At 41.3% G+C, this 23,831-nt stretch overlaps 1 protein-coding gene across 6 annotated transcripts in view; it reads left to right on the forward strand.

Moving 5' to 3' along the window:
• LOC124612379 (peroxisomal acyl-coenzyme A oxidase 3-like) overlaps positions 1-19,396 on the forward strand; it is a 143,056-nt gene extending 123,660 nt beyond the window's left edge. For all 6 annotated transcript variants that reach the window (XM_047140550.1, XM_047140553.1, XM_047140552.1 and 3 more), the window contains exon 13: positions 18,802-19,396. In XM_047140550.1, coding sequence (XP_046996506.1) covers positions 18,802-19,055 — 254 coding nt within the window. In that variant the 3' untranslated portion in view covers positions 19,056-19,396. The remainder of the gene's footprint in view (positions 1-18,801) is intronic.
• The last annotated feature ends 4,435 nt before the right edge of the window (positions 19,397-23,831 follow it).

Raw genomic sequence — 23,831 nt, forward strand, 5'->3', positions numbered from 1 at the left:
TTAGTTGCCCTTCATACTTGAGTAATCATTGTTGCTACAGCAGTCTCATGGCCACTGATACCTATTTCGTTGTGGGCATCCTCAAAGAAGTCAGGTTTATTTGTTGCCATTAGATCCAATATATTTCTTTCTGAGTTAACTTTGAGTCTTGGTCAGAAAACTTCGCATGCAGCTTGAATTTCTATCTTAGAGAATCTTGAGATTTTTTTTCCTACTGTGGCAAATGCACTATATCCATTTCTCATTAGCCTATCCTTTCCATATACACTTAAATTACTGCAGTAATCTGACTACTATCAATGTCAGGTTTTAACTAGTTTCTTGCATGTAGAATTATGAGAACTCCCTTGCTTTTTAAGAGTGCAATAAACTCTTGCTCTACCTTGTGAATACTTTCACAGTTAATCGCTATGGTTTTAATTCTTGTTGGTGGGGAGGGGGGGGGGGGGGGGGAGATTTCTTTGGGTCTTTGACTAATTCTTTGGATCTCCTACAGCTATTGTTATCTCTACTGGATGAAGAGTCACCTAATTTGTGTGCACTACCACAAACAATCAAGTGCCTGGTTAGCAAGCAGTCGCCAGTGTGTAGCACACACATGACCCCTTTAGCAGAATCCTACAGTTCTCAACACTATGGCACAATTCCAAAAAGTCGCAACCTAACTTGTCTCAGAGTCTGTGGTTCAAGTGCTCCACTCTACTCAGAACAGGGGCTTGAGATCAATTCTAAGGACAACACTTCAGCTTCTGAGCTTCGTTGGGTGAGGTTGTCTTCTCAACAGTCTCTGCGTCTGTGAAGTCATCCAAGTATGACATTGGACTTCAGACAACAGGCATCTTTTTTCCAATGTGCAGTTGGAACAATCTACTGTTGGTTGTACCCTTTTCTTTCAGAAGGTGCCAAAACAGCCTCTTCAACATGCTGATTGAGCCCCCAAGGCATACACACTGAATGCATCTGTTGTTCCTTCCCATCCCATGCTGCCATTTCTGAAAGGGGGACCATTACTCAGTGTACATTTGAATCACCAATGATTAATAGATTCCAACCCTTTTGTGACAACATCCCCTTGGCATGAGATACAGCACTTCCCCAATAAGTGAAGTGAGTCTCATTTGCTCAATTTCAGTGGAAGTCAGCACCTCAGACTTTTTGATTGGGGGTAGGTGTAACACCCTGAGTCTCCTAGGTCCCTGTCTACCTTGTACAGGGTGCTTAAACGTACCATTGACATGCCACTCACAGTCAAGTTGAGTAGTGATAGATCCTGTACTTCCTATAGAGGCTACAGTGTCCACAGGTTGAAGGCTGTGGCCGAAAGCTTAATGTGTAAGTGTCTTTTAATTGTGCCTGTTTGCAGTTTAATGTGTAATCTTTATGGTAAGTAGCAATCTTTCTTTCCCCCATTGTTAATATTCCTGCCCAGAGTTTCCAGTGTTTAAATATTGGAATGAATTATTTACAGAAGAGGCAATACTGATCTTAAGACTAAATATAAGTTAAAGGAAGGCAAACTTACGTTTATAGCATTTGTAGATTTAGAGAAAACTTTTGGTATTGTTGATTCAAATACACTTTTTGAAATTGTAAAGATAGCAAGGGTAAAATATAGGGAGTGTATTCTCCACAAGAGATGAACAGAACCAAGGATAAGTTTGAAAAGTGAATAGACGTTCAGGAAGAACGAATAAAAATTTTGAAGTTTACCAATGACATCGTAATTCTTTTAGGGTCATAAAAACACTTGGAAGAGCATTTCAATGGAATTTCAGTTGGTTTGAAAATGGTTTTTAAGGTGAACATTAAGGAAAGTAAAACAATGATGTAATGTAGTCAAATTAAATCAAACAATGCAGAGAAAATTAGATTAGAAAACTTTACACTAAAAGTAAGTTTTGCTATTTGGACAGAGAAATAGCTAATTATGGAGAAGCAGAGAGAGACTGGCAAAAAAAAAAACAACATTTCTGAAAAAGAGAAATTTGTTGACATAGAATATAAATTTAAGTGTTGATATTTTTTGGAGGTATTTGTCTAGAGAGTGGCCGTGCATCACAGTTAAATGTGGTGCTACTGAAGAATGGTGGAAGAATGATGAAGAATAGATGGGTACATAGACTAGCTAATAAGGATTACCTAATAAGGAGGTGCCTAAATTGGGGAGAAAAGAAATGAAGAGATTGGTAGATAGGGCAAATCCTGAGGCATCAAGGAGTTATCAGTTTGGTAATGGAGGAAAATGTAGAGGGTAAAAATTGTAGTAGAGGGAGGCGAAGTCTTGAACATGATAATCAGATTCAATTGAATATATGAGGTGTTTTCGTAGAGTAAATGGGAGGTTCATAATTTTGTGTGCATGGTACAGTGCATTGTGAATTCTTGTCACTAGCCTAAATTATTACTCAGATGTACTACTTTCAAGTCCAGTGCTTCTTGTACAAAGCAGTCCAATGAATAGTACCCACAATCTGCGGCACATATTTGTTAACACAATGATCGATCTCCTAACAAGCTCCAGGGTGTCAAAATACATTTTTGTTAGCAGAGTAATTTGCTGGTGGTGTCTGTTTGTAAATGTAATATTTGTTTCACACATTATCACATTAAACACAGTTACATGAACTATTGTATTGTACATTCCGTGGGATAAAGAACAACAGCATTTATAGCAACACAAAAGATAAACACAGAAACAAGGTATAGATTCTAAATTCAAATCTCTTCACTTTGTAAGAAAGCCGTGACAACATCTAGATGACCAATGTCATGATCATGTTTAGCAGCCATAGCAAATGAATATCTTAATGAGTTACATGTTATAACCGGTGCATATGTTTCATCATAATCCAGGCCTTGCTTCTGAGCACAACCCTTTATTACTAGCCATGATTTACAGTGTCCAGTGTGGCCATTCAAATCTTTCTTTGTTTTAAACACCAATTTCACATTTATAGGTTCCTTATCTGAAGTGAAACAGTAGACTCCCATGTGTGGTTCTCTTTGTGTGATTGTAACTCTTCTTGTATTGCTTTCAGCATTGTCGGACATCATTGCTTCATCCAGTGACAAAGGGTTGGTGTTGGATGACTGTTTAGATTGAGAAGTTACAAAGTCATGTAGCTTCTCTGGCTTTGGAATTCTGGATGACTTTTGTATTGACTAAAGTTGCTGTGGTTGCCCAAAACCATTATTTGCATTCTCTGGGCTTGGTTCTTCACTGCAGCTTGTATTCCTCGAACTACCACTTGATGTGACTGTCTCACATTTTGGTTCAAATTCTTTGACTTCAGTCATTATTTCATTTTGGTTCTTTTCTGTCAGTGGGAGAAACAGTTGACTTAGTTTTCGTGACTCAGTTTCTTCTTTATAGTGTTTAGAAGTGTCTTCATCAAAAATAATGTCCTCGTTTTTTATAATTCTCTGGCTGTTAGGTTTAAAAAGCCTGTATGCTTTTGATTTTTCACAGTATCCGACAAGAATAGATTCAAAACGTTTTCTGTCGTATTTTCGTCAGTTGGCCCTCGGAATGTGAACATGGGACTTGCTTCCAAATATTTTGAGATATCGAAGACCTGGCTTCTTGTTTGTCCAAGCTCCTTCTGGACCCTTGCTTTTTCATGCCATAGTCAGAGATATTAAATGGACTGCAGCAGAAACTGCTTCTGTATGGAATTTATTTGGCAAATTTGCTTCAAAGGCAGGCGTCTTGCTTTTTCTAGCATTGTGTAGTGCTGTATGTGATGCTGCGGCCTCTTGTTTTATCCCTACTTGTCTGAAAAAGTTTATCAATTTATCGTTCACATTTTCTGTGCCATTATCTGTGTGTAGAGTGCTGATCCTTTTTCTATTTTGCCTTTTAACTAGATGTCTCAAGTTAGCTGTGTCACTTAATTTTTATTTCGGAGCATTTGTACAAATACTTTCTTGGAACAATCATCAATTAAAGTAAAGAAGTACTTGGCTCCTCCAATTGACTCAGTTTGCATTGGCCCACAAAAATCTGAGTGAAGTAGCTCTCCAGCCAGATTGTGTTTGTTTTCCCTCTAAGCAAATAGCACAAGGAGTATTATCTGCTCCCTCAAATGAAATTCCGCTAGCCGGGGCTTTGCAAGGTGCATGCATAGCTTCAGAATGCAGATGATCTAGTCTTTTACACCACAAGTCTGTGTTATCTGACTGTAATACTGATTTTTCTTCAAAAATTGGGTCATTTGGTTGGTCTGGTTGGTACATACCATCTGCTAATGATGCAGTAAGAACCACATTTTTAATGTATTGTGAATGGCCAGCCTTGTTTGTTAAATAATATTGGATGACCTTTTTCTACTACTTTCCTAATGGATAGTAGATTTGTGCTTAGCTGAGGCACATACAGAATATCCTCTACTTTAATTTTGCCTTTCTAGTTGACTGTGAAAACATCTACAAATGAAGATCCTGCGCCTATGCCTTTTATAGGTAACTTATCAGCTTCACTATTACAGCTTGCAAGTCTATCACTGTTTTTCAATTATTTTCATCACATGGGTATGTAGACGTGTTCTAATGTGCCCAGTCTACATACCACTCTGTCTGTGCATCTTAACATGCAGCTGCGTTTGAAAAGAATGCTGTGTTGACTGAAGTTTTTGTATCTTTTTGCTCTTGCTGTGACAATTTTTTGCTAAATACCCATACTTGTTGCAGTTATAGCACTTTGGACCTTTTTTGAAGGTAACATCACTCTTTTTCTTGGTGACTTGAAGAGCTGCATCATTTGTCATTTGTTTATTGCAGGCATTGTCATTTATTTCTTACCATAATTTACTTTTTATGGTGTCTCTTTTGATTGGCAAGTTTGAATTTTCCAAACTTGTAATCAAAGGTTTATATTCGTCTGATAGTCCTGCAAGCAGCATACACACAATCCACTCTTCTTTACCTTTGAAGCTCAAGCCATTTAATTTTTGTGACATGGAAATTATCTTTGACACACATTCTTCGACTGACAAACAATTTTCTAGTCTGGTTGTCAGCAGTGTCTTTAGTAACCTATTCATCGGAACAGGCTAGAATCTTCATAGACTTGCTTTAGCTTGTCCCACACTTCTTTAGCTGTAGACATGTCTTGCAACTGAACATATATTGACGGATGGAGAGAAAGTATAATTTTGCTCTCACTGTACAAACTCTAGTTACATTCGTTATTTTGCCACTGACACAGTCCCAAAATTCCTCATGTTCTTGATATGTTCACATAAGGTTCGTTTGAGCAGTTGCCTGACAACGCCAGACAACAGGCTGTACTGCACATGCACAGCTATGGTGATATAGGCAGCCCGTGCTTGGTGCTTGCTCTGCTCGTGTGCTTTTCATCGCATTTCTGTGTGGAATTTCGTGCGTGGTGGGGCATCACGTGACCATGTGCAGCCCTGCTGCATGTTGTTGAGAGGACATACAGAGATGTACTTAGAGCAATTGTTTTATCATATCCCACCCAGATTAAGGATGCAAATAAGGAAGCAGTTCTTGGCATAATATCATTTCAAAACTAGACTCTACATCTCAAAGTACCATAACATTTTGCTATGTGGTGACTTTGACAGATTTCTTTTTTAATTGGTACTCTGCAATATTGTTATGTAGCATTTGCAATCACATTTGCATCTACACAGCACTGAAAGAAGCTAGTAAGAAGGAATACAAATTTCAAAATAAATAAACAAACAGAGAGAAGTTCCTTGTGTATCTTACACCAAAATAAGTGACAATAAATTTCATGACTATTTCAAAATGTGTTAAAAATGAAAAAGGTTGTCTGTGAGGCAAAGAAATTGTACAACTGACAGTTTATATTCTACTCTAGGAATAAATGTAAAGCCATGTGGGGAGTTGAAATGATAAAACACGGTATGCTGCCAGTCTACAATTTAGCATAGAATGACATCCTATAAATTTAAGATGTAAACACAAATTGAGAAATAGCTTCAGGCCTAGAGTCTTGTGATCGGAAAACACTGTGTTTCATGGAACTCAGATTTGTAAAATTCTGCTACAGCTGTCAATATATTTGAAACAAAATATTTAGTTCAAAACCACTGACCAAATTTGCCTGCTTAGTCAGCTTCAAGTCAATGTTTATGTATGTTCGTACATACACTCCTGGAAATTGAAATAAAAACACCGTGAATTCATTGTCCCAGGAAGGGGAAACTTTATTGACACATTCCTGGGGTCAGATACATCACATGATCACACTGACAGAACCACAGGCACATAGACACAGGCAACAGAGCATGCACAATGTCGGCACTAGTACAGTGTATATCCACCTTTCACAGCAATGCAGGCTGCTATTCTCCCATGGAGACGATCGTAGAGATGCTGGATGTAGTCCTGTGGAACGGCTTGCCACGCCATTTCCACCTGGTGCCTCAGTTGGACCAGCATTCGTGCTGGACGTGCAGACCGCGTGAGACGACGCTTCATCCAGTGCCAAACATGCTCAATGGGGGACAGATCCGGAGATCTTGCTGGCCAGGGTAGTTGACTTACACCTTCTAGAGCACGTTGGGTGGCACGGGATACATGCGGACGTGCATTGTCCTGTTGGAACAGCAAGTTCCCTTGCCGGTCTAGGAATGGTAGAACGATGGGTTCGATGACGGTTTGGATGTACCGTGCACTATTCAGTGTCCCCTCGACGATCACCAGTGGTGTACGGCCAGTGTAGGAGATCGCTCCCTACACCATGATGCCGGGTTTTGGCCCTGTGTGCCTCGGTCGTATGCAGTCCTGATTGTGGCGCTCACCTGCACGGCGCCAAACACGCATACGACCATCATTGGCACCAAGGCAGAAGCGACTCTCATCGCTGAAGACGACACGTCTCCATTCGTCCCTCCATTCACGCCTGTCGCGACACCACTGGAGGCGGGCTGCACGATGTTGGGGCGTGAGCGGAAGACGGCCTAACGGTGTGCGAGACCGTAGCCCAGCTTCATGGAGACGGTTGCGAATGGTCCTCGCCGATACCCCAGGAGCAACAGTGTCCCTAATTTGCTGGGAAGTGGCGGTGCGGTCCCCTACGGCACTGCGTAGGATCCTACGGTCTTGGCGTGCATCCGTGCGTCGCTGCGGTCTGGTCCCAGGTCGACGGGCACGTGCACCTTCTGCCGACCACTGGCGACAACATCGATGTACTGTGGAGACCTCACGCCCCACGTGTTGAGCAATTCGGCAGTACGTCCACCTGGCCTCCCGCATGCCCACTATATGCCCTCGCTCAAAGTCCGTCAACTGCACATACGGTTCACATCCACGCTGTCGCGGCATGCTACCAGTGTTAAAGACTGCGATGGAGCTCCGTATGCCACGCCAAACTGGCTGACACTGACGGCGGCGGTGCACAAATGCTGCGCAGCTAGCGCCATTCGACGGCCAACACCGCGGTTCCTGGTGTGTCCGCTGTGCCGTGCGTGTGATCATTGCTTGTACAGCCCTTTCGCAGTGTCCAGAGCAAGTATGGTGGGTTTGACACACCGGTGTCAATGTGTTCTTTTTTCCATTTCCAGGAGTGTACATAGCATTAAGAGATCTTACTGTGTCTTAAGAGGAACAAGACACCAGAGACTACTCCAGCAGTATCGGAATTTCATAAACCATACTAAAATGCTTCATTCCGCTCTAATTGCACATTTCTGTGTCCAGATGCTCTCTGAAGTACCTGATATTCAGCTTTTGTATGTGGTTTTCGGGATACCAATTTTGTTGGAGGTCCAGTAATGTATTCTCATGTTTGGTTCTTTATTATGGTGTTATGTTATTCGTCCCGGAAAATGAAAATTTGCACTTGAAATTGAACGAAGTTGAAAGTAGCCAATAGTGCGGAATGAAACACTTAGTTTCAAATAAAGTAACTGCCTCAGCCGAAAAATTAATAGAAGTAAATTTCTCTAAAAAACTGACAGAAATAGCGTAATTAAGACATTAATAGTTGATTGCTAATAATGTGGAAATAACATAAAATCAGAAAATTGAAACTACTAACTGATTTTAGTCTTTCATTATTATGAGAATGTATATTAATTCACTTGATGACTTCCCGCCACAGAAATCTGTTTTATTTTCATTTGACGTGGGAGCTGTAAATGAAGAGACACCAACAATTTCCTGAAACATATACACAGGTCACGTGGCGAATGACCCCCCACTATAACTCACCTTGCTCTGCACATGCGCGAATCTGGCAGCTTGGGTGCGCCAGAGAAATTTTTCCGGGTAGCTTTTGACTACTTGCTGCTACTGCTCATACGGCAAAGAGCCATGCTTCAAGTAGCCAGAAGCGAGCAGGACGATAGACACACAAACAAACACAAACATACACACAAAATTCAAGCTTTCGCAACAAACTGTTGCCTCATCAGGAAAGAGGGAAGGAGAGGGAAAGACGAAAGGATGTGGGTTTTAAGGGAGAGGGTAAGGAGTCATTCCAATCCCGGGAGCGGAAAGACTTACCTTAGGGGGGAAAAAAGGACAGGTATACACTCGCACACACACACATATCCATCCACACATACAGACACAAGCAGACATATTTAAAGACAAAGAGTTTGGGCAGAGATGTCAGTCGAGGCGGAAGTATAGAGCAAAGAAGTTGTTGAAAGACAGGTGAGGTATGCGTGGCGGCAACTTGAAATTAGCGGAGATTGAGGCCTGGCGGATAACGAGAAGAGAGGATATACTGAAGGGCAAGTTCCCATCTCCTGAGTTCGGATAGGTTGGTGTTGGTAGGAAGTATCCAGATAACCCGGACGGTGTAACACTGTGCCAAGATGTGCTGGCTGTGCACCAAGGCATGTTTAGCCACAGGGTGATCCTCATTGCCAACAAACACTGTCTGCCTGTGTCCATTCATGCGAATGGACAGTTTGTTGCTGGTCATTCCTACATAGAATGCGTCACAGTGTAGGCAGGTCAGTTGGTAAATCACGTGGGTGCTTTCACACGTGGGCTCTGCCTTTGATCGTGTACACCTTCCGGGTTACAGGACTTGGTGCACAGCCAGCACATCTTGGCACAGTGTTACACCGTCCGGGTTATCTGGATACTTCCTACCAACACCAACCTATCTGAACTCCGGAGATGGAAACTTGCCCTTCAGTATATCCTCTCTTCTCCGCCAGGTCTCAATCTCCGCTAATTTCAAGTTGCCGCCACGCATACCTCACCTGTCTTTCAACAACTTCTTTGCCTCTATACTTCCGCCTCGACTGACATCTCTGCCCAAACTCTTTGTCTTTAAATATGTCTGCTTGTGTCTGTATGTGTGGATGGATATGTGTGTGTGTGCGAGTGTATACCCGTCCTTTTTTTCCCCTAAGGTAAGTCTTTCCGCTCCCGGGATTGGAATGACTCCTTACACTCTCCCTTAAGACCCACTTCCTTTCGTCTTTCCCTCTCCTTCCCTCTTTCCTGATGAGGCAACAGTTTGTTGTGAAAGCTTGAATTTTGTGTGTCTTTGTTTTTAAATATATTTTTCCCGCGTGGAACGTTTCCCTCTATTATATTGATATCATTAATTTGAACTCAACAATTATGTTTGTTATTGTCACTGTTGCATTTCGAAATCTTTTCTGTCGTCTTATTTTCTCTTTCTGTTTTTGCCAGCAGTTTCACTTTGTATTCACCTTCTCCTTTTTACCGTAATCTGCTATACAATTTTATCCCGCCTATATATACTCAATAATACGTAGCCCACTTCCAAATCATAACCAAAAAAATTTTTTTGCCATCCATCCTTCATGAAATCCTCCCCACTCCACCAAGAGTGTCTTTCCGCCGTCCACCTAACCTTCGTAACCTGTTAGTTCATCCCTATGAAATCCCCAAACCACCTTCCCTACCCTCTGGCTCCTATCCTTGTAACCACCCCCGATGTAAAACCTGTCCCATGCACCCTCCCACCACCACCTACTCCAGTCCTGTAACCCGGAAGGTGTACACGATCAAAGGCAGAGCCACATGTGAAAGCACCCACGTGATTTACCAACTGACCTACCTACACTGTGATGCATTCTATGTGGGAATGACCAGCAACAAACTGTCCATTTGCATGAATGGACACAGGCAGACAGTGTTTGTTGGTAATGAGGATCACCCTGTGGCTAAACATGCCTTGGTGCACGGCCAGCACATCTTGGCACAGTGTTACCCTGTCTGGGTTATCTGGATACTTCCCAACAACACCAACCTATCCGAACTCCGGAGATGGGAACTTGCTCTTCAATATATCGTCTCTTCCCGTTACCCACCAGGCCTCAATCTCCGCTAATTTCAAGTTGCCGCCACTCATACCTCACCTGTCATTCAACATCATCTTTGCCTCTGCATTTCCGCCTCGACTGACATCTCTGCCCAAACTCTTTGTCTTTAAATATGTCTGCTTGTGTCTGTATATGTGTGGATGGATATGTGTGTGTGTGCGCGAGTGTATACCCGTCCTTTTTTCCCCCTAAGGTAAGTCTTTCCGCTCCCGGGATTGGAATGACTCCTTACCCTCTCCCTTAAAACCCACATCCTTTCGTCTTTCCCTCTCCTTCCCTCTTTCCTGATGAGGCAACAGTTTGTTGCGAAAGCTTGAATTTTGTGTGTGTTTGTGTGTCTTTTGACCTGCCAGCGCTTTTGTTTGGTAAGTCACATCATCTTTGTTTTTTGATATATATACATATATATATATATATCAGTTGGCAGAGTAATTTTCTGGTAGTATCTGATTGGAAATGTAAGATTTATTGTACACATTATCATGTTAAACACAGTTACACTAACCATTGTATTATAGAGACTACAGAACAAAGAATAACAGTCTCCATAATCATGCAAAATATATATATACACAATCAAGGCATAGTGCTAAGCATTTTATAATATAAACATGAAAGCTTTCTGAAATGGTGTTTTATTAATTAATCAGTATGTGCAAAACAACTACTACATGCCCCAGGACACATAATCACCTAGTAATTACAATGCAAAGGAATAAACAATAAAAGGCTGGCAATATCAATTTACATTAAACTGACATCAACACAAAGTATAAAGTCTAAGTGGACAGTTACTCTTTCTCTTATTTCACAAGGCCAAGTTTCTTACACATGTTTCATGTCTGAAGTTGCTAGGTCATTTTGTGAAAGCATCAGATAACATTTCTTCAGAAGGCAGATGCTCAACATTACTAACACCTGACACAACATGCCTTCTTATAAAATGATACTTTATGTCTATATACCACTAGGTTCTTGGCTAACTGAATAGCTCCTTTATTATCACAATACACTAAGCAACTTTATGACACTTTTTGGATCTACCTCAGACATAGGTTGTCTTAACCACAATAAATCTTGAACAGTTGATGCAAAGGTCATACATTTAGCGTCAGAAGTAGAAAGTGCAACAGTTTTCTACTAGACTATGAAAAGAAAGAGTTTTGCAACTGTATGACTGAACCAGTTATGGAGTGCCTGTCATTTATTTTATTTCCCCAATCTGCATCATGAAGGCCATTATTCTTTTGTTACCACCTCTAGAAAATTCTAGCTTGGGGTCCATGGTGCTCTTTAAATATCTAAACAATCTTTTGCTGACAACCAATGAATCTTTTTAAAACAATGATTAGATCTGCTAAGGAGATTTGCAGTGAAACACATGTCAGATCTTTAGACTTCCTATTGCCTCTTGGCCATAGGAAATGACTTCCTATTGCCTCTTGGTAAGGTACTTTGATATCACTTGATTCTACTGCTTCAGAGCCCAAACCAAGTTCAAGTGTTGTTGATACTGGCTTGACTTCAGTGATTCCAAATTTTTCCAGAGCTTTCTTTTACATAGGATTTCTGGGAGATCCAAAATTTTCCTTTTTCATGATCCCTTGTAATTTCCATGCCTAGGCACTTTTGAATTGATTCAAAACACTTCTGTCATTTGAGAATAATAGCATGTCATAAAGCTATGATGACTGGTTTGGTGCCACCTCTCTGAAAATAAATACATGGACTAGTGTTTGATCTATTCAGTTTCGGTTTTCTTAACACCTCATCAATTTTTTTATTCCAATTCCTACCAGCCTGTTTGAGTCCATAAACAGCTTTCTTCAGCCTCCATACTTTTCCAGAAGTTGCAAAATTTTGTAGTGGAATGACACAAATTTCTTCATTTAAGTCTCTGTAGAGATAAGCAGCAGTGATGTCAACATGATCCAGGTTCTCTCGAGCTGCTGTAGACAAGAGATATCTAAATGGATACATGCTTGACCACTGGTGCAAAGGTTTCCTGATAATCAACACCTTGAACTTGAGTGCATCCTTTTACCAATAGACATGCCTTAAATGTTTTTGATGTATTTTGGCTGTATTTTTAATACTCGCTTAATCTGGAGAGGTTTGTGTCCCCTGAGTAGTTCTACTTCTTCAAATGTGTAATTACAAACTAGAGATAAGAATTCTGTCTTCATTCCTTTTTTCCATTTTTCATTATTTATCCCTTCCAAGGCTTCTTTGACATCAGTGTTTTCACTTGGAAGTCCTTCTTTCAAATAGTAAGTAACATGATCAGCCCATGTCTCGGGTTTTCGTTCTCTGTTTGTCCTTTGGAAGTGGAACCTCTTGAACTATGTTTTGATTCTCATGAACCCCATCTTGAGTTTCAGTTTGTATTGGATTACTGTCAAAGCCATAAAAGTGTTCATTACCACTGTTTTCTTATTTAACTTCTCCATCAGTTTGTGAAGTATTGATGTCCTGAAGAAGTGCTTCTTGTTCCAATGCAAAGGTGTTTGTGGTCTTAGGTTCCTCTGTCTTTGAACCTGTGAAATTCTCATCCTCCAGGAATTTTAAATCCCTGCTGACAATTATCTGGCCAGTATCCATATTGATGAATTGATAGCCTTCATTTGCCTGACAGTAGCTTCCAAATGTCAACTTCTGTGACTTCTTATCCCAGTTCTTGTGATGATGTTTTGGAATGTGAACCATTGCATGGCAACCAAGAATTCTCAAATGTGATAAGCAAGGCTTTGTCTCATGCCAAAGTTCATATGGCATCTTATCTCCAAGTGTGATGGATGGCAAATAATTGATATCTACATCTACATCCATACTCCGCAAGCCAACTGACGGTGTGTGGCGGAGGGTACCTTGAGTACCTCTATCGGTTCTCCCTTTTATTCCAGTCTCGTATTGTTTGTGGAAAGAAGGATTGTTGGTATGCTTCTGTGTGGGCTCTAATCTCTCTGATTTTATCCTCATGGTCTCTTCGCGAGATATACGTAGGAGGGAGCAATATACTGCTTGACTCTTCGGTGAAGGTGTGGTGTCACTGCCAGACACCACACTTGCTAGGTGGTAGCTTTAAATCGGCCGCGGTCCATTTAGTACATGTCGGACCCGCGTGTCGCCACTGTGTGATCGCAGACCGAGCGCCACCACAAGGCAGGTCGCGAGATACGGACCAGCATTCGCCCCAGTTGTACGACGACTTTGCTAGCGACTACACTGACGAAGTCTTTCTCTCATTTGCCGAGAGACAGTTAGAATAGCCTTCAGCTAAGTCAATGGCTACGACCTAGCAAGGCGCCATTAACCATTTTAAGATAGAGTCTCACTTGTATCATCAAGGAATGCTGTATACCAATGATGGATTAAAAGTTAAGTATTATAGCAGCTACGTACTTTTCTTGCTACCATTCACTACGTATCCTGTTTCAGACCTCTCTGTAGCCTACGTGAGATTAACGCGTGCCTTTCGGCTACTTCAGTGTGGCGTAGCTGTCTTGTTACGCCACAACAGAAGGTATGTTCTCGAAACTTCAACAAAAGCCCGTACTGAGCTACTGAGTGTCTCTCCTGCAGAGTCTTCCACTGGAGTTTATCTGTCATCTCCGTAACGCTTTCGCGATTGCTAAATGATCCTGTAACGAAGCGCGCTGCTTTCCGTTGGATCTTCTCTATCTCTTCTATCAACCCTATCTGGTACGGATCTCACACTGCTGAGCAGTATTCAAGCAGTGGGCGAACAAGCGTACTGTAATCTACTTCCTTGGTTTTCGGATTGCATTTCCTTAGGATTCTTCCAATGAATCTCAGTCTGGCATCTGCTTTACCAACGATCAACTTCATATGATCATTCCATTTTAAATCACTCCTAATGCGTCCTCCCAGATAATTTATGAAATTAACTGCTTCCAGTTGCTGACCTGCTATTTTGTAGCTAAATGATAAGGGATCTATCATTCTATGTATTCACAGCACATTACACTTGTCTACATTGAGATTCAATTGCCGTTCCCTGCATCATGCGTCAATTCGCTGCAGATCCTCCTGTATTTCAGTACAATTTTCCATTGTTACAACCTCTCGATACACCACAGCATCATCTGCAAAAAGCCTCAGTGAACTTCCGATGTCATCCACAAGGTCATTTATGTATATTTTGAATAGCAACAGTCCTATGACACTCCCCTGCGGCACACCTGAAATCACTCTTACTTCAGAAGACTTTTCTCCATTGAGAATGACATGCTGCGTTCTGTTATCTAGGAACTCTTCAATCCAATCACACAATTGGTCTGATAGTCGATATGCTCTTACTTTGTTCATTAAACGCCTGGGGGGACCTGTATCGAACGCCTTGCGGAAGTCAAGAAACACGGCATCTACCTGTGTCCATGGCCCTCTGAGTCTCATGGACGAATAGCGCGAGCTGGATTTCACAGGACCGTCTTTTTCAAAACCCATGCTGATTCCTACAGAGTAGATTTCTAGTCTCCAGAAAAGTCATTATACTCGAACATAATATGTGTTCCAAAATTCTACAGCTGATCGACGTTAGAGATATAGGTCTATAGTTTTACACATCTGTTCGACGTCCCTTCTCGAAAATGAGGATGACCTGTGCTCTTTTCCAATCCTTTGGAATGCTATGCTCTTCTAGAGACCTATGGTACACCGCTGGAAGAAGGGGGCAAGTTCCTTCGCATACTCTGTGTAAAATCGAACTGGTATCCCATCAGGTCCAGCGGCCTTTCCTCTTTTGAGCGATTTTAATTGTTTCTCTATCCATCTATTGTCTATTTTGATATCTACCATTTTGTCATCTGTACGACAATCTAGAGAAGGAACTACAGTGCAGTCTTCCTCTGTGAAACAGCTTTGGAAAAAGACATTTAGTATTTCGGCCTTTAGTCTGTCATCCTCTGTTTCAGTACCATTTTGGTCACAGAGTGTCTGGACATTTTGTTTTGATCCACCTACCGCTTTAACATAAGACCAAAATTTCTTAGGATTTTCTGCCAAGTCAGTACATAGAACTTTACTTTTGAATTCATTGAACACCTCTCGCATAGCCCTCATCACACTACATTTCGCTTCGTGTAATTTTTGTTCGTCTGCAAGGCTTTGGCTATGGTATGAAGCTGAAGACAGCTTCAGCCCCATATTGCTTTGGTAGGTTAGTATCAAAAATCATGGTATGAGCTTGTTCAACCAATGTTCTATTAGCTCTCTCAGCAACACAATTTTGCTGTGGACTGTAATGTTCTGTAAGCTGGTGGATGATACCTTTAGAAGATAGAAATATTTTTAGTTCATCATTGACATACTCCTCTCCATTGTCAGACTGGAACTTCTTGACATTTGTGCCTGTCTGCTTTTCCACCATGGCTTTGAAGCTTTTAAATATCTGTGTTACCCCATATTTTTTTCTTCAAGAAATAAACAAATTAAAAAATCATCAATGAATGTGACAGAATAAAGATTTCCAACCATAAATGCTGTCTCCATTTTCCCACACAAATCAGAATGTACTAAGTCTAAGATGTGTTTAGAATACCTTTCGCTAGGTTTGACTGGAAGACGTGACTGTTTTCCCATATGCACAACTCACAGGGATCCTTAACCACAATATCTTCATTTAGTTCCATTGAAACCTTTGACAACTTCAGCATACTTTTGCAATCCCTCTGCCCTAGCCTCTGATGCCATAAGAATCCATTATCTTCTGTATAGTAGCACCAATTCATTTCATTTGTATTCTAACAATAGATGCCATTCTTAGGCATTGCTTTGGTAATTAGTTCACCTTCTGCATCTAGATAATCCACTGTTTTTTGTTAAAAATCACTTTATGCCATTTTCTCACAATATTACTAACTGAAAGTAAATTTATAGCTCAGTTTGGGATATGAATGATGTCAGATGCTTCTACTTCTGCTGCTTTATCACCAGTATAGAAGTTTTGGTCAACACTTCCAGTAGTCTCTGCTACTAAGCCACCACCTCCCATGCAGGTCACTGAACTATTACATGGCTTGACATTATGAAGCATCCTCCCATCATTGGCGATGGAATCTAAATACCACATATCTTTTCCTTGAGGCTGTTTAACATCAGCTGCAAGAAAAACTTTCTTTTGTTGTGACTGTTTTCTAAATACATAACCATCATTGTTATTTTTTGATGAACTTCGTCCTTTTCCGTCCTTGCAAGAACAATATTTAGCAATATGATTTGGTTTGTCGCATTGTTAGCATTTAATAATACATTTTGTCGGCCTCTTTTTATTTTTATATATGGCTGATTCTTCATTTCCATTTGCATCTTTTGGTTTGATGTCTCATAGCAGTTTTTCTTTAATAGAATCTCCATGAAATGTTTGCCGCTATTTTCAAGTGCCGTGATCATAGGCTGATAGTGATCAGGTAATCCACCCAGGAGTGAAGTTCCTGCCCACTCTTCATTAAACGGAAACTTCATTTCATTTAACTTAAATGTGGTCATTATTATTTGATCACAGTAGCTGTCTACCAACTTGCATTTATCTAATTTGATTGTGATTGATGATCTAAGAAAGCCCTCTATGCATGACAGTCCTGAGTCTTCAGATGCTTTTTTCAAGGCTGTCTAGGCTTCTGCTGCGGTATTTGTGTCTCTTATATGGGAATAATTCACCTTGCCCATGAAAAGTATAATCTGGGAATGTGCCTTTTTGTTCCTCTACTTCCAGGAGTCTTGTTGGTTCTGAAGGAGGGTTTTGAATAACATCCCAAAGTTTGTTATGGACCAAATACACCTTCATGGCAAATTTTCACGTCGAATAATTTTCACGCCCGGCCTACAATTTAACCACTAGAAGTCCAGTTGGGGCTGTATCACTCATTTTTAGCTTTGAGTGATGGCGGTGGGGGTGGGGGTGGGGGTGGGCGTGGGGGTGGGCGTGGGGGGGGGGGGGGGGGGGGGGAGAGAGAGAAGAGAAAAACATCAGTCTGCACACACAAATGCTCAGTCGGAAAAAAATGAACGATCGGCACATGCATAACTTCGAAACTGATTCTGGATTTTCACACACGATTATGATTTTAACATTTATAAAACCTAACTTTCACACCTGTGCTTGGGCCCATAACCTTCTGTTACGCATTTTTTAATATAAACATGAAAGCCTTCTGAAATAAGATTTTATTAATTAGTTAGTATGTGCATAACAACCATGCATATCCCAGAACATATAATCACCACCGAATTACAGTGCAAAGGAGTAAACAAAAAATAGCTGTCAATACCTCAACACATAGATTCTAAATTCTCAGAATTTTACACTCGGTGTACATGAATGTAGAGAAGAGTGAAGTATGTAAGGAAGTAAATATAATGTATAAAGTTGCTATAAATAAAATGATTTAGTGGATAGTATATTTATGATGTCACAACCAAAAGATTTTATCTCTAATGTATATACTATTATTATTAGTCAACATACAAAGAGGAAGAACCACTAGTCTTCGATACCTTATTGCCTTGAAAAAATACATTTTCTTTAAATGGCAAAACATGCATGTTATATTTCAAGATATCAAGTGATAAAAAAATATGACACAGCACATTATTTTCTGTTACATCCATTAAATATTATCAACCTACCGGTTTCCTTTTCGTTGCCATTGGTATGCACTTCAAGTGTAATGTTTAGCACAGCTCTTCCCTACTCAAGCCAAACAAATGATACAGTTCAAATCAAATGACTGATATTGCCTGATGACCTCACAGTTTAGTCCTTTAACAACAACCAACCAACCAACCATCACTCATGTATTGTTTGACTTTGCAAGGTTACCAGATTGCGCTTAGACCAGTACATTGATTTGCTTATCCATCAAAGAGCGTGCATCACAGTTTTTACTATGCCATGCAACTAGTTTGAAACCATTGAAAGTAAATTACATATTATGCTCAACTTCATTAGAATAGTTTTATATATCTCTCAAAGAAGATGAAACGAGAGAGCACTCTAGAGGCACTTGAGAACTTCTAGGTGCATTTCTCATAAAGCAGGCCTCATGTGAGTAATGGGAATCATGCCTCTTGTGAGTGATGGGAATGTAATCAAACTTCTGACATCACAGTTCCACAGTACTATGAGACTGAGGACAGCAATGGGCTTGGACTCTTTTAGAAGGGAGCAGTCGGTTGAGGCATCTAATAATAAAAATTCAGTCACTAATTTAGCACTAGCAAATGCATGCTATTATTTGTAATTTATAACTCAGTAGTGATGTGAAGCACTGTTTCCTATTTTCTTATTGTTACTATAAAATTTTTGTTGCACGTTAGTTTATTTCTTAATATTTCCATTATTCTTCATAATGTAGGGTAATCATAAATTTGAGTGTCATTAGTAACTTCCTGGGTGTTCAAGCTACTTTCCTGTTCATTGCAAAATGAAGTACAGTGTTATCTTAATGAAATATTTCTGTTCTGTAAATTTCAGGAGGATATATAAGAGGTCCTCAAGCATCTGAGATGCTACATGAAGGCATTCTTTCTCTGTGTGCTCAGCTGAAAAATGATGCTGTCTCTTTAGCTGATGCCATAGCACCACCAGATTTCATTTTAAATTCCATACTGGGAAAATCAGATGGTAAAATTTATCAAAACCTGCAGACACATCTATTCCAGAAACCTCAGACATTTGAACGACCATCTGGTTGGGATGAGATGACATTCCAACAAAGTAAACTGTAATCATTGCAAAAGCAAGCATATATTTCCGTACTTTCAGTACAATAATATAATTGCTTGAAAAACTATCCATTTTGATATTTTTACTTGTACATATTTACTTTGTTTCCATGATAGCCCTGTGTAAGGAAATATTTCTAATTTTTATATTTTAGTACAAAAATACCTTTGTAAATAAAATAATAGAATGTGTTTTTTGTATCTTGAATGAGTACTCATTTTCATGTATTAAAAGTGTGTCCTATATTTTTATAAAGCACTTGAAGGAAAAGGGTGTTATCATTTGTATTGTTAAAATAAATGTTCATTGATTGAAGTATTAAAAATAAAGATATATTTGTAAATGGTGTGATTTCCATCAATTTTTGTGCAATTTTCTCTTCTTTTGTATCTTATGCTCTATGTAACTGAAACATTTGAGAAACGTAAAAGCTGATCACCAAAATATTTACTAATGATTAATAACTGGTGTACTTTGCCAATGCATTGAGACATTTATTTTATTTCAAATTTGCTTTCCTCACACTCCAAGAGCAGCCTGTTCCCAAAAGTCTTTAGAACAAATATAAACAAGAGTTAAGAAGAATTAATATGTTTGAGTAGACAATGAAGTAAAACAAGAAGCTATGTTAAGTACATGTTGGAGACGAGCAGGGACCTTGATACCAAACAAGAAGATCTTCCATTTAGAATGATAACTTAAAAAAAACGTAACATATAAAAGTAAATTGTGTTTTGTTTTGAAGCTTAGACATTATAGTTATGTTCCGAACAAAATATCATTCAGATGCGGATAATGGCTTTGAATAGATTTACACACATGATGACTCCAGTTGTTAATCACTCTGTCCAATGTTAGTGGCATTATTTCTGCTATAGTATGATAACTGTTATCTCCAAATGTTCAAAGGTTTGTGGGTTGTCTTGTCAGCATAGACCTGGACTTGGATGTAGCCCCAAATAAAAAAATCCATGGGTGGTAAATCACATGACTATAGTGGCCGATTCACAGATCCACATCTTGAGATGTTTCAGTCACCAAGCTTCACTCTCACCAAATCAAGCATGGCATCAGCTGTGTGGTGTGTAATGTCATCCTGCTGGAACCACATGTTTTCGATGTCTATGGTTTCAAGTTCTGGTCACAGAAATTCACGTAACGTGGATCTGTAGTGATTGCCATTGACGGTAATGGTTCTTCTCTCATCATGTAGAAACAAATAAGGTCCATTGGTGCTGCATTGCCATAACCCACACCACACTATTAGTGAGTTTTTCTGACTGCAATGACATCTCATAGACCACCTATGGGTTATTCTCTTTCCAATAATGACAATTTTGCATACTGAGAAAGTCACCAGGACAAAAATGTTCCTTATCTGACAGAATGATTTTTCAACTGAAATCGGCATCAGCTTTCAACTTCTGTATGGCCCAGTCAGCAAACTCATGACACACTCTGTGGTCATTTGGGTTCAATTCTTTGTCATTACAACTTTGTATCAATACAGGCCCAAATATGTTTGCAATATTTGCCAAGTTGACACCTCGGATAGCCACAACCATTGAGATTGTCTTGAAATAACACATTCTGAAACATACTGTGTTTGAACATTATGAATTATCTCAAAGAGAATGGTCTATTGACACACAGTCAACTTGGATGTAGAAGACATTGTTCTTGTCAAACACAGTTAGCTCTTTACGAGAGATGGAAAGTTGCTACTCACCATATAGTGGAGATGCTGAGTTGTGATAGGCACAATAAAAAGATTCACACGATCATAGCTTTCGGCCATTAAGGCCTTTGTCAGCGGTAGGCACACGTACACATACGCGCACACACACACACTCACGCAAGCACGACTTGCACACATGTCTGCAGTCTCAGAGAGCTGAACCTACACTGCAAGCAGGAGCACCAGTGCATGATGGGAGTGGGGACTAGGTGGGGGTAAGGAGGAGGCTGGGCAGGGATAGTATGGTAGAAGTGCCAGACAGTGATGTGTTGCAGTTTAGACGGAGGGAAAGAGAGAAGGTGTGGAGGGGGGGAGGGGGTAAGTAGCAGAAAGGAGAGAATAAAAATAAAAGTAAACTAACATTACCTGTCACATCAAAGGCAGGGCTACCTGTGAAACCAGCTACAAGCTAAGCTGCAACCACTGTGCTGCATTCCATGTAGGCATGACAACCAACAAGCTGTCTGTCTGCATAAACGACCACCGACAAACTGTGGCCAAAAAACAAGTGGACCACCCTGTACCTGAACACGCTGCCAAATGTGACACCCCACATCTCAATGACTGATTCACAGCCTGTGCCATATGGGAAACATCCTTACACAACTACTGCTCCCAACCCCTTACCCCATGGCTCATACCCCCGTAATAGATCTAGATGCAAGACCTGTCCCATACATCCTTGTACCACCACCTACTACAGTCCGGTCACTAACATTACCTATTACATCAAAGGTAGGGCTACCTGTGAAACCAGTCATGTGATCTACAAGCTAAGCTACAACCACTGTGCTGCATTCTATGTAGGCATGACAACCAACAAGCTCTCTGTCCGCATGTTCGGCCACCGGCAAACTGTGGCCAAAATACGGGTGTACCACCCTGCAGCTGAACACGCTGCCAAACACGATACACCTCATCTCAATGACTGCTTCACAGCCTGTGCCATATGGATCCTTCCCACCAACACTAGCTTTTCTGAATTGTGCAGATGGGAACTTTCCGTGCAATACATCCTATGTTCCCGTAACCCTCCTGGCCTCAACCTTCATCAGTCACTGTCCTCACCCATCCAGCCCTCTCCCTGTTCCCATTCCAGCACTACATAGCCGTCATTTCACCGCCACATCCAGTCTTTTAATTTCTTTTATTTTTATTTCTCTCCTTTCCGCTACTTACCCCCTCCCCCCTCCGCACCTTCTCTCTTACCCTCCGTCCAAACTGCAACACTTACTTCACTGTCTGCCACTTCCACCATACTATCACTGGCCAGCCTCCTCCTTACTCCCACCTAGTCGCCACTCCCATCGTGCACTGGTGCTGCTGCATGCAGTGTAGTTTCAGCTCTGAGACTGCAGATGTGTGAGCAAGTTGTGCTTGCGTGAGTGTGTGTGTGTGCGTGTGTGTGTGTGTGTGTATGTGTGTCTACTGCTGACAAAGGCCTTAATGGCCGAAAGCTACGATTATGTGAATCTTTTTATTGTGGCTATCGCAGCTTGGCATCTCCGCTATATGGCGAGTAGCAACTTTCTTTCTCTCGTATTGTTACATTCCATCCTGGATTTTCCATTGTTTGACAGTTAGCTCTTTAAAATAATAGAAACTCCATGTAGGAATGTCAACAATGTTGTTACTAACCATAAAGAAGACAAGTCAAGTTCACCCTGACAGCTTTTGGCCGCAGCCTTCGTCAGTAAAGACACACACACACACACACACACACACACACACACACACACACACACACACACAAGTGAGAACACGTAATGCACACGTGACTGCCAACTCCGGCATCTCAGGCCGGCCCGAGACGCAGGCATTGGCAGTCACGTGTGTGCCTGCGTGCGAACATTGTGTGCGTATACCCCTGTACTGGTGAAGGCTGTGGCTGAAAGCTTCATGTGAGTGTCTTTTTTAATTGTGCCTGTCTGCAACTTAACATATCTTCTTTACAGTAAGTAGTAATTTATTTTTTCCTACATTGTTGATACACCTAGCTCCTTACCTACACAAAGTGTTCAATGCTATTAGCAAAGAATTTCAAATTGATTCTGTATTTCTGGATTTCCAGACGGCTTTTGACAGTGTACCTCACAAACAGGTTGTAATCAAACTGTTTGCTTAGAGAATATCATCTCAGTTATGAGACTGGATTTGTGATTTCCTGCAGTAGTTTGTAGTAGTAAAACAGAAGTGATTTCTGGTGTTCTCAAGGTAGAGTTATAGGCCCTCTGCTGTTTGTTATCTACACTCCTGGAAATGGAAAAAAGAACACATTGACACCGGTGTGTCAGACCCACCATACTTGCTCCGGACACTGCGAGAGGGCTGTACAAGCAATGATCACATGCACGGCACAGCGGACACACCAGGAACCACAGTGTTGGCCATCGAATGGCGCTAGCTGCGCAGCATTTGTGCACCGCCGCCGTCAGTGTCAGCCAGTTTGCCGTGGCATACGGAGCTCCATCGCAGTCTTTAACACTGGTAGCATGCCGCGACAGCGTGGACGTGAACCGTATGTGCAGTTGACGGACTTTGAGCGAGGGTGTATAGTGGGCATGTGGGAGGCCGGGTGGACGTACCGCCGAATTGCTCAACACGTGGGGCGTGAGGTCTCCACAGTACATCGATGTTGTCGCCAGTGGTCGGCGGAAGGTGCACGTGCCCGTCGACCTGGGACCAGACCGCAGCGACGCACGGATGCACGCCAAGACCGTAGGATCCTATGCAGTGCCATAGGGGACCGCACCGCCACTTCCCAGCAAATTAGGGACACTGTTGCTCCTGGGGTATCGGCGAGAACCATTCGCAACCGTCTCCATGAAGCTGGGCTACGGTCTCGCACACCGTTAGGCCGTCTTCCGCTCACGCCCCAACATCGTGCAGCCCGCCTCCAGTGGTGTCGCGACAGGTGTGAATGGAGGGACGAATGGAGACGTGTCGTCTTCAGCGATGAGAGTCGCTTCTGCCTTGGTGCCAATGATGGTCGTATGCGTGTTTGGCGCCGTGCAGGTGAGCGCCACAATCAGGACTGCAT

Source organism: Schistocerca americana, chromosome 4, assembly GCF_021461395.2.
Source record: "Schistocerca americana isolate TAMUIC-IGC-003095 chromosome 4, iqSchAmer2.1, whole genome shotgun sequence".
In the NCBI taxonomy this organism is placed as follows: domain Eukaryota; kingdom Metazoa; phylum Arthropoda; class Insecta; order Orthoptera; family Acrididae; genus Schistocerca; species Schistocerca americana.